This window comes from Sesamum indicum, linkage group LG5, assembly GCF_000512975.1.
Source record: "Sesamum indicum cultivar Zhongzhi No. 13 linkage group LG5, S_indicum_v1.0, whole genome shotgun sequence".
Classification (NCBI taxonomy): domain Eukaryota; kingdom Viridiplantae; phylum Streptophyta; class Magnoliopsida; order Lamiales; family Pedaliaceae; genus Sesamum; species Sesamum indicum.
In genome coordinates, this window is record NC_026149.1 from 5747258 (window position 1) to 5758854 (window position 11597).

The window sequence follows — 11597 nt, forward strand, 5'->3', positions numbered from 1 at the left end:
ATGATGCAGAAAGGAAACATTCTCGGAGCAGGACACGTGCTATTGTGGATTACTGGTTCCACCAATTAGGCTTTTTCCAGATGAGGAGTTCGTCTGTTAGGATTTCTTTGCAAGGGTGCCCTCTTGCTCCCCAGGAGTAAAAGGTTATGAATCAGTCTAAGAATGCGACAAGATCATAAACTAAAAGGCTATTAAAATAATTTAACCGGATCGAAAAAGTGTACCCTTTGATAATTCCTAGACATTGTGTAATTTAAAAAATACAGAAATAATATAAAATAAACATCATGCGTTAACATGATAATGATTAAACAAAGAGAACAGAAATAACCACGGATTTTACCTTTTATCTGACTTCTATTCGGCTACTCGCATTGATTCTCATTCTCCACCTATTTGTCCGTGCTAGGATCAACGTAGAATTTTTCTAATATAGTCCACACCACATCGTGGATATCAACCTAGTTAGGTAGATGTTCGATTTTGGAAGAAAACAAACTTCGAATCACACTATTGATTAGTTTATCAAAATTTTAATTGTTCTCTACTTGAATCTAATTTAAGGAGAACTTATAAACACGGAGAGGGAGAGAAAAATGTGAGGCCTAGAGAGAGGAGGTGGCCGAGTGTTGTGGTGAAATTAGAGAGTGATGGAGTTGTGTGTATTGTAAAAGATCTACTCTCTCAAACACTCATAACCAAGTCCTCACATTGGGCACCGACTAAACTTGTTGGATGAGTGGGGCTCTCCACTCAAGGAGGAGTCCTCCTTGACTCAAAATGAAGTTAAAATCGATGGCTACGGTTTTTATAGTTGGACCGGGCTTAATTTAATTAATTTAAATGAAACCTAACCAAAGTTTAATGGATCCAAAATTCATTCAATTAATTTAATTGAAAGGAAGCCCAATTATTTTAATTCAATTAAATAATCCTTAAGTCCAGATAATAATTAATTAGTCTAATGAATTAATTAATTCAAATCCATTTCCACTAATGAATAAATATAATTTATTAAATAGACAAGCCCATAAACTAATTAATTTGTCCAACAAATTAATTAGCCCAAACTATATTTAAATTATTTCAATTAACTTAAAAGGTTATGCTCAAATTTAAACAATTCAATAAATTAAATTCTTTGGTCATCCCTCTAATGGATTATCTCAAATAAATGTTCTAATTATTTATATTATCCATGAATTAATTCAATTCAATTCAATTAAACTAATTCTTTTTTTTTTCTTTCAAATTAATTCAACAACTTCCACAATGATTCGTGTGAAACTTTTTAGGTTTACCCTTAGCTTGACTTGAGCTTGTATCCAACATAATTTAATTAATAATTTTTTGTTAAGCATTAATAAAAAAAAAATGCTTGTCACTATGAGTAGTCATCTAGCAATGGTGAATGACACTAGAGATTAGGTGAATATAGCGTGAACATTTAGGCTCTCGAGTTCCATACAGGTACGATCCTTCCATCGACCGTCTCCCGACCTTAGTCTAGAGTATGGAGTTCGGTGTTGATTCTCATCCTGAACTAGACAACTATGCTTCATACTTGAGATGTGTTAACTCTATTGATCGATATAGAAAACCGTTCCCTATTTGATCAATCGCTTAGGCTAGAGACTTAAAGAGTCTAAACTATCTTAGAGCGCAAAGAAGATATCTCCATCATGTACTGAAAGGGGACAAATTCTATTTTGAAATCCACCATTCTCACTACAAACTCCGACTGCACTTGACATGGCTTGTAATCGAAGACATGGTCATCTCTCATTAGATCTAAGATGCAACCATTATATGTATAAGAATGTTGTGATTCCTCAAGTTCGAAAACTAATCCCATACTATTGGAGTCAGAGAGTTCTAGTTATACCGACCAAGCCTCTAAGTTTTAAATCTGATGATTCATTGTTAGTCAGTTCAGTCAGCTCAATAGACTTGTCAACCAACCCCTAAAATTGAAGAGATGACCTACATTTGTTGCAAAACAGAACACTCATTGAATAAATACAATATTTAGTGCAAGTTTCTATAGGACTTTAGAAGCCCTGTCTCGAGGTCCTTGACCTACAACATTTAAAACCAATTATCAGAAATTGGTTTGATAGCTGGCATCCAATGCGTAATCCAACTACATGGGTTATCCAATAGTGTGTGGGTATTTATTGTGACGTTAATACCGTAAACAATAAGAATAACAAACACACATAATTCCATGGATGAACACTTACTATATTTATAAAGACAATATTATTTTAATAAAGATTGCTAAATAGTTATCAAAACTGCCAATCACATTAGCTTTCCGGTCATCTATTCTAACGAGGGGGATGTCGAAGACACACCTCTGTAGGTCTAAGACTTCTTACTGAAGCTTATCAATGTGCATCCTCCAGTCCTTTGGGATACCTTTTTGTCGGGGTGGATGCTCATGCCTTCTCCTAGAGGGGACATCTTGTCGTAAGGTTCTCAGCACATTAAAAGTTGGGTTAGCAGGGATATTAGTGTTAGGTAAGCATAATGGTGAAACTGCTGAAGTTGAGCCTCGAACGGAGGTAGTAATCATCTGCTGGTAGGGGTGGCAGATTAGTCGAGCTCGCGAGCCGGCTCGATTTTGAACTGGAGCTCAGTTATGACTATTCACCAGCTCGCAAGCTGGCTCGCGAGGTAGTGAATATTTTTTTTATTTTTTTATATATATTTTTATTTTTGAATTTTTTGTATATTTAATTTTATATTTATTTGATTAATTTTATAATCAAAATTGACCATATATTATAATTATCAATCAATATTAATATTTTATTTTGGATAATAATAAATTATGGTACTTGTATTTATACATTTAATCTTTATACAAAAATAAATTTAATAACAACTTAGTAAATTATAATTTTTTTATAATTAAAATTATTATTTAATATGATATATATAAATTTTATATTATATTTTAATATATATTTGTATTACATTATATATTTTTTAAATTCACAAGTAATTCAGTTATGATTTTTTATTATTTATATCAAAATTTAGTAAAATCTATTAATTAATCTAATAATAATAATAATAATAATGATAATAATAATAATAATAATGATGGTTGAGCAATTCTAATTATTATTTTATTATATATAATGAGATTAAAAAATTTAATAAATAATTAAGATATCTTAAAATTCGGGCACCCGATTCATACGAAATTTAAATATATACAAGACTGTGTCCATTAGATCATATCAGATGGTATGATTTAAATCACATGGTCTGATTCAACAATACACCATCTTGAATGATTATTCTTATGTTTCGAGTACGATATCTCGACATCCGTACATCCAATAAGTCTAAAACTTTACCAAATATATTTTCTGTAAGTTTTATCATATCTAACGGTCTGATCTGGATTTTGATGGCCCGATAAACCTATATTGTTTAACAATATAAGATGATAGTTACAACAATATTATACTAGCATTTATAAATATATAAATTTTGTAGATTGTGAACATTTATTAATTTCAACTATAAAATATTTTTATGTATTTCAATTGCATTATTTCAGATAATTGATACTTTGGCAATAACTTTAAACTGTGCAGAATAATTTTTTTTTGTACAATTTATTAATTGTATTACTACTAAACTAATGAGTAGTTTATATTTATAACAATAAATTAGAATTTCATACTATATTTTGATATATTTATAATATAATATACATTATACAATCTATTTTATTACTTATAAATTTATGTAAAAAATTGGTGATTCTCATTATTTAATCTAATACTACTACTAATAATAATAATAACAGTAATATAGTATGCATTATATAATTTATTTTATTACTTATAAATTTATGTAAAAAAAATGGTGATTTTCATAATTTATAATAATAATAATAATAATAATAATAATAAAAACAAAAAAAAACAGTTTGCGAGCTCGAGCTCGACATGTAGGAGTCGAGCTAGAGCTCGAGCTTAAAATTCTAGAATCGAGCTCGACTCGTTGCCACCCCTATCTGCTGGAGGTCCTCTTGCAAGAAAGAGACCATTCTCCCAAAGGAGGTATTCAATGAAGTGTTAGCTCTGATGTTGGTAGCTTCTGTTGTTCTCATATTCTAGTTTTGTGTTTCCAGTGGCTGCGCCAATGATTGAGCAAAAAATACAATGCTCAGGTCTATTTGGAATAAAAAGTAGTGAAATAAGTGCTAAAAAATAAAAGATTGTAAATGAATGATATTGAGAGTCTTATTATTCGTGTTTCATGTACCAAAGAGAGGTTAATATTGAAAGCTCTCAATACGAAATTACAATATTCCTTTGAAAGTTTTAGTATGCCGGCTCAAATTGCCTTTCTCCCATTGGGAAAGCTCTCTATTCAAAGGCATTGTTTAATGTTACAAATAAAATAAAAAGACATATTTTTTTGTACCATTATAAGAAAAAATATTCTCACCAACTTTGCCCATAAACAAAAAAAGACATTTTTTTGTTTTTTTATGTAATATTAAATAGCGCCTTTGAAATCAAAACCAGTCAAAGTCACGTGAGCCAATAGGAGTTAGACGCCATTAACTTGGGACAAAAAAAAGTGTATTTTTGTGTTTTATGGTATCGAAAGTGCCACTTACCACAATTGTGGTACAAAAAACGAAATTAACACTTTTTAACGGGATCAATAAAAAATTTTGCCCTTTTAAAAAAAACTAAATTTTAAAATTTATACTATGCTAGCAGCAACATATTCGTAATTTATGTACTCAAAGTTGAAGACATTTGTTAAAATTTATAAAATAATTTAGGAACTCTTTCAGTATGTTTGGTTTTGATTTTGGCCCATATTTGAGATGGGCCAAAATATAGAGTATGTTTGGCTTATTTAGTTTTGTAAGTTTTGGATATATTTTTTATTATTTTAAAATATTTTTAATTACTTTTTGTCCAAAACATATAATTAATTAAAAAATAATATTTATTTTAATCACTCACAACCAAATAAATTATATATATTTTTATACATACATATATATAATATATATAAAAGAGACATGATTTGACAATGAACAGTAATTTTTGTCTCCCCACTACCCAACATAAAATATACCATACTTATTTTATATTATCTCCAAAAATAAATCCAAACATACACACTATCTCTAACTTATTTTTATTTATCTTTGTTTTTCTTTCTCTATCTTCACAAAACACCCCAAAACAAGTTAAAAACAAAACCAAACATTATGTTTATTTTCTCAAATAAGATTACTTTTAATGTAAATCAGGAACATTCTACTTTTTCAAAGCTTACGAGCTACTAACATTATATTTTTTAATCTTATAATCTGATTTTTGAATGCTCCTCAATTAATTTCAAATATTTTATAAAGTATTTAAAAAAAATTATATAATTCTCCAAAAACCCTCGACAATTAATTTGGAATAGGATGGACACATGATTAGACTTCTGTGACCAACTACGGAAATGTGAAGGGGGGTCCATAGTCGAAAATGCACCATATAGCCATCGTGACATTTAATGAACCCATTTTGTCTAGGTAGGAGTTAATCATACTATTCATTCATTGGGAAAAATAAGGAAAAAAAAATGCAAAGTAATTTTTTGGTGATATTGCAAATGAGTAAATTATTTTCTTATAAAAAATATAATGATTTATTTTTTTGTATTTTTTAAAATGCAGCAAGTTACCCCATTCTTATGGATGTAAATTGCTTCATTTTTAAAAAGCATAAATGAATAAATTGCTACTTTTTTATCATAATAAAATAATTTACTCATTAACAATATTATTGAGAGGTAAATTACATTAACTCCGACATAAGGTTGATGATCGATTGAACTCTTAGCATTCCTAGGGCTAGTTAGTAATAAAAGACAAATCTTATTAATGTAAGTGGATATGCATGAATGTTCTATACATGAACTAGATCGGGTGGCGGACACAGCGGTGGACAACGTTGACCAGCACCTATGACGCTGGATAGTTTGTTTCCTTCACTAGATTAAGACCACTGATTCTGTAGGAAAACCTTATTACAAGACGTCAACATAGTAATTTCTCCATACAGTCGTGTCCTTTACTAGAAAACTAGCTCACAAATTTATTGCTAATGACTTCATCATATTAATTGTATTATCTCATACACAATAGTAGTAAGTAAATATAAGCAATCCACTTGTGATACTGTAAAATAACAATTGACCTCCCTGTATTTTTTAAAATGTAGCAACTTACCACCTTGTGTTTTTTTAAAATGAAACAATTTACTTAGACAAAAAGGTAAAATTATTTTATTTAAAAAATATAGGGAGATAAATTGTAATTATTTTTTTATAAGGAGTAATTTGCTCATTTGCAATATAAGAGTGAGGTAAATTACATCACCTATGCTAAATGGTATCCAGAGCAAGATTGAAAATGCATACATAATAACTTGTAAAAGTATCTCAAGATAAGGTTAATTTTTTGGATGGCTCACATAGAACTTTATGAAGCACATCACGTGCCTTGCACCTGGCCTCCAATGGAGTGAGTTTAGGCATGGAAAGCCCTTCTCCTTCTGTTAAATCTACCAAAGAATCATCAATCCTTTGCCATTCAAAACATTGTATTAGAGACGCTAAGGCTAAGCCAACGACCCGATTGGCTAGGCCGTTGCCCGGGCATGACCTTCTTCCCATCCCGAAAGGCAACAGCTTTGTGGGTCCAACTTCTCCGATTTCTTCAAAACGCTCAGGATTGAAACTTGTGGGATCATCCCAGACTAGGGGGTCTCGGTGAATGGCCCAAGCATTTACTATTATGATCGTGCCCCGCGGTATGTCATATCCACCGAGTGTGCAATCAGCCAATGCTTCATGTGGTACTAGTAATGGTACTGCAGGGAATAAACGAAACGTCTCCAAGATAACGTTTTGGAGATATGGAAGCTTGGACAAGTCCGATTCATTGACGATACTATTGTTGCCAATAAAATTGTCTATCTCAGCCTTGGCCTTGTCCAATTTTTCGGGGTGATTTAGTAGAACAGACATTGCCCATTCTATGGTAGCTACTGTTGTGTCTGTCCCGGCAAGTAGCATAACCTGCCATTTATTACCACATAAAAAACGATGATTATATGTTATGATTGTGATCCAATGAATGAGCATAACTTTAAAGATCACAGAATTACACATGATTGATATGTATGGCATGTCTAACATGGCATCAATCATGAATGCATCTTGATGTTTGTACTACCCTGCATCAATTGTTAACAGTGAACTCTATGTGCTGTTCATAGGCTATACGCTCAATCTAACCCTCCAGGAGATCAATTAAAAAGAAAGAATGAAGAACTTACCATTATAATCCCCTTGATCGTAACATCTGTGTAGCACTCAGGCTCTGATTCTTGCAAAGAGAGCAAACGATCTATCATTGTATTCCTACTCTTATCTCTTTTGTGTTCATCAATCAAACCTTGCAAGAAAGCATCCATTTTCCCAGTAACTCTCATCAAAGTCTTCGCATAACCTTTATAGTCAATCCATCTGAACACTGGGAAGAAATCTCCGGGGTTTGACACACCAGCTAGTGTGAGAACCTTATCTATGATCTCTCTAAATTGCTTCGCCTCATCATTCTCCTCGTCATCACCGAAATACCGCTTCCCAGCCACCATTCTCATGATAACATTGAATGTTAGCTGAGACAACATAGACCTGAGTTCAACTCTTGCAAAGTCTTGGCATGACTTTCCAAAGAGCTGTTTCAACAAAAGTTTGTTTTCGTCATGTCTGATGGACTGAAACACATTGAGGCGAGCTGTGGAGAATATTTCGACAGTGGTCAGGCGGCGAAGGTTGCGCCAATGCTCACCATAGTTAGAACCAACCAGGGTTGTGTAGTTGTAGCCGATGTATTTGCCTATGATGAACCGGGGGCGGTTGGCTAGCACGATGTCGTTCTTGGTGAAGCACTCCTCGACGATGGCCGGGGACGAGACAGCCACCATGAGGCGGTTGCCGAAACGAAGTGAGAAGATAGGTCCTAATTGTTGAGAGAGCTTGTGAATGGTGCGATGAAGTGGGAATTTGAGGAAGTGGAGGTGGCCTAATACAGGAAGTGCTGGCACTGGACTTGGTGGGAGTTTTCTTTTTGCTTTTGATGAAAACTTCAACACTACAGAGAGAAGGAAGAGTGGGAGGAGAGCGTATAGCCAGGTTATTTCCATTCTTGATTTGTGAATTGCACCTGTATCTGGATTTTTGAATTGTTATCTGATCAGCTGTATATAAAGATACACATGTATGGTAAAATAAGGAGTTAATTATTTTTTTATTATAAAAAAAAATATTTTATTATAATTTTTTTTAAAATAATAACAAAAACATGACGAGTCGCGATTTGAAATCGCGACTCGTCATTAAATAAATGCCAAAATCCACAAAACATCCCAAGTCGGGAAACAAAATCCCGACTTCAAGTCGGGATCTTGAATCCCGACTTGGAGTCGGGTTTTAAAAAACAAAATCCCGACTTCAAGTCGGGATCTTGAATCCCGACTTGGAGTCGGGATCTTAAAACCCGACTCCAAGTCGGGATCCTGAATCCCGACTTGAAGTCGGGATTTTGTTTCCCGACTTGGACATTGTGGAACGGGTGGACATTTTTTATATTTGTAATTGTATACATTTAATGTAATTTTTTACAATTGTACAAAATAAATGACTATTACATTTGTACCCTTAATTGTAATTTTTTAAGTTAATGCAATGTTAATTTTATTAATTTTGGATATTAGTATATTGTTAAAATTAATTATATATAAACTAAATTATATAATAATAATTTCAACGAAAAAAAAAAATGCAGAATTCCCAAGTCGGGAAACAAAATCCCGACTTCAAGTCGGGATTCAGGATCCCGACTTGGAGTCGGGTTTCAGAATCCCGACTCCAAGTCGGGATTTTGTTTCCCGACTTGAAGTCGGGATTTTGTTTCCCGACTTGGGGAGTTTTGCATTTTTTGGGATTAATTTAATGACGAGTCGCGATTTCAAATCGCGACTCGTCATGTTTTTGTTATTATTTTAAAAAAAATTATAATAAAATAATTTTTTTTTATAATAAAAAAATAATTAACTCGTAAAATAAGGTTGTATTCTGTCATTCAATAATATAATCATAAATATTTTCTCGTTGTTTAAAAAATTATAAATATCTCTTGATGTTTGGTTAAATTATATAATTCTTAAATTGATGTATGAAATTATCAACTTTACTATTTCTGTATTTTTTTTTAAAAAAATAAAAATTTGTAAAAAATAAGACGGGTGGATGAAAAATTTGTAAATTATAAAAAAATTATCCAACTAGTCCATGAAGAAAATAAAAAATCTTCAAAAAAATAAATAAAATTATTCATAGCCCACAAGAAAATTTTGATTAGTTCATCACACAAAATAGATAAAAAATTTATTAAATTTGACTAATTATTAGGTGATGGTAAAATTAAAAAGATATTAATAATTTTTTAAACTATTATTCGTCTGTCAGGATTTCTTTGCAGTGGTGCTCTCTTGCTCCCCAGGAGTAAAAGGTTATGAATCAGTCTAAGAATGCAACAAGATCATAAACTAAAATGCTATTAAAATAATTTAACCGGATCGAAGGAGTGTACCCTTTAATAATTCCTAGACATTTGGTGTAATTTAAAAAATGCAGAAATAGTATAAATAAACATCATGCGTTAACAGGATAAGGATTAAACAAAAGAGAATAAAAATTAACTAGGAATTTTACCTGTTATCAGACTTCTATTCGGCTACTCGCATTGATTCTTAATCTCCACTGGTTTGTTCGTGCTAGGATCAATGTAGAATTCCTCTAATATAGTCCACACAACATCGTTGATATCAACCTAGTTAGATAGATGTTCGATTGTGGAAGAAAACAAATTTTCGGATCGCACTATTGATTAGTCTAAAGTATGGAGTTCGGTGTTGATTCTCATCCTAAAATAGACACCTATACTTCATATTCGAGATGCGTTAACTCTATTGATCGATATAGCAAAAAAGGTTTCCTATTTGATCAATCGCTTAGCCTAGAGACTTAAAGAGTCTAACCTATCTTAGAGCGCAAAGAAGATATCTCAGTCATGTACTGACAGGGGACATATTCTATTTTGAAATCCACTATTCTCACTACAAACTCCGACTGCACTAGACATGGCTTGTAATCGAAGACATGGTCATCTTTCATTATATTCAAGTTGCGACCATTATATGCATGAGATTGCTATAATTTCTCAAGTTCCATAACTAATTCCATACTATTTGAGTCGAAGAGTTCCAGTTATACCAACCAAGCCTCTAAGGCTTCAATCTAATGATTTATTGTTAGTGAGTTCAGTTAGCTCGATAGACTTCTCAACCAGCCCCTAAAATTGCAGAGACGACCTACATTTGTTGCAAAACACAACACTCATCCAATAAATGTAATACTTAGTGCAATTTCCTATAGGACTTTAAATGCCCTGTCTCGAAGTCCTTAACCTAGAACATTTAAGACCAATCCTCAAAAATTGGTTTCATAGCCGCCATCCAATGCGCATCTCAACTACATGGGTTATCCAATAGTCTGTGGGCATTTTTCATGACGTTACTACCGTAAACAGTAAGAATAACAAACACACATAATTCCATGGATGAACACTTATTATATTCATAAATACAATATTATTTTAATAAAAATTGCTAAATAGTTCCCAAAACTATCAATCACATTAGCTTCCTGGTCATCTATTCGAACAAGGGGGATGTCGAATACACACCCCTGTAGGTCTAAGAGTTCTTGCTGAAGCTTATCAATGTGCGTCCTCCAATCCTTTGGAGCACCTTTTTGTCGGGGTGGATGCGCCTCCTTCTCCTAGAGGGGACATCTTGTCGTAAGTTTCTCTACACATTACAAGTTTGGTTAGCAGGGATATTAGCAGTAGGTAAGCATAATGGTGAGACTGGTGAAGTTGGGCCCCGAACGGAGGTAGTAATTATCCACTGGAGGTCCTATAGCAAGAAAGAGACCATTCTCCCAGAGGAGGTATTCGATGAGGTAGCTCTGATGTTGGTAGCTTCTATTGTTCTCACATTCTAGTTTTGTGTTTCCAGTGGCTGCGCCAATGATCAAGCAAAAAATATAGTGCTCAAGTCCACTTGGAAGAAAAAGTAGTTAAATAAGTGCTAAAAAATAAAAGATTGTAAATGAATGATATTGAGAGTGTTACAATTAGTTTTTCATGTACCAAAGAGAGGTTAATATTGAAATAAAGCTCTCAATATGAAGTTATAATATTCCTTTGAAAGTTATAGTATGCAGGCTCAAATTGCCTTCCTCCCACTAGGGAAGCTCTCTATTCAAAGGCGTTGTTTAATGTTACAAATAAAACAAAAAGACTTATTTTTTGTACCATTAAATGAAAAAATATTCTCACCAACTTTGCCCATAAACAAAAAAAGATGTTTTATTGTTTTTTTTTTTTTTGTAACATTAAATAGCGCCTTTGAAATCAA

General features: G+C 32.5%; 1 protein-coding gene across 1 annotated transcript; it reads right to left on the reverse strand.

Annotated features, from left to right (window-relative positions):
* On the reverse strand, positions 6435-8272 carry LOC105162116 (cytochrome P450 81D11-like). Its single transcript, XM_011080063.2, has 2 exons — positions 7386-8272; positions 6435-7125 (listed from the first exon to the last, which is right to left on the reverse strand). Exons 1-2 carry the CDS (start codon positions 8256-8258, stop codon positions 6487-6489), a joined length of 1512 nt encoding a protein of 503 aa, XP_011078365.1. The 5' UTR covers positions 8259-8272; the 3' UTR covers positions 6435-6486.

Coding starts and splice junctions, on each gene's coding strand:
- LOC105162116 (XM_011080063.2), bottom strand. CDS start 8,258: ATGGAAATAACCTGGCTATACGCTCTCCTCCCACTCTTCCTTCTCTCT. Junction 7,126..7,385: donor CGATCAAGGGGATTATAATG/GTAAGTTCTTCA, acceptor AATAAATGGCAG/GTTATGCTACTTGCCGGGAC.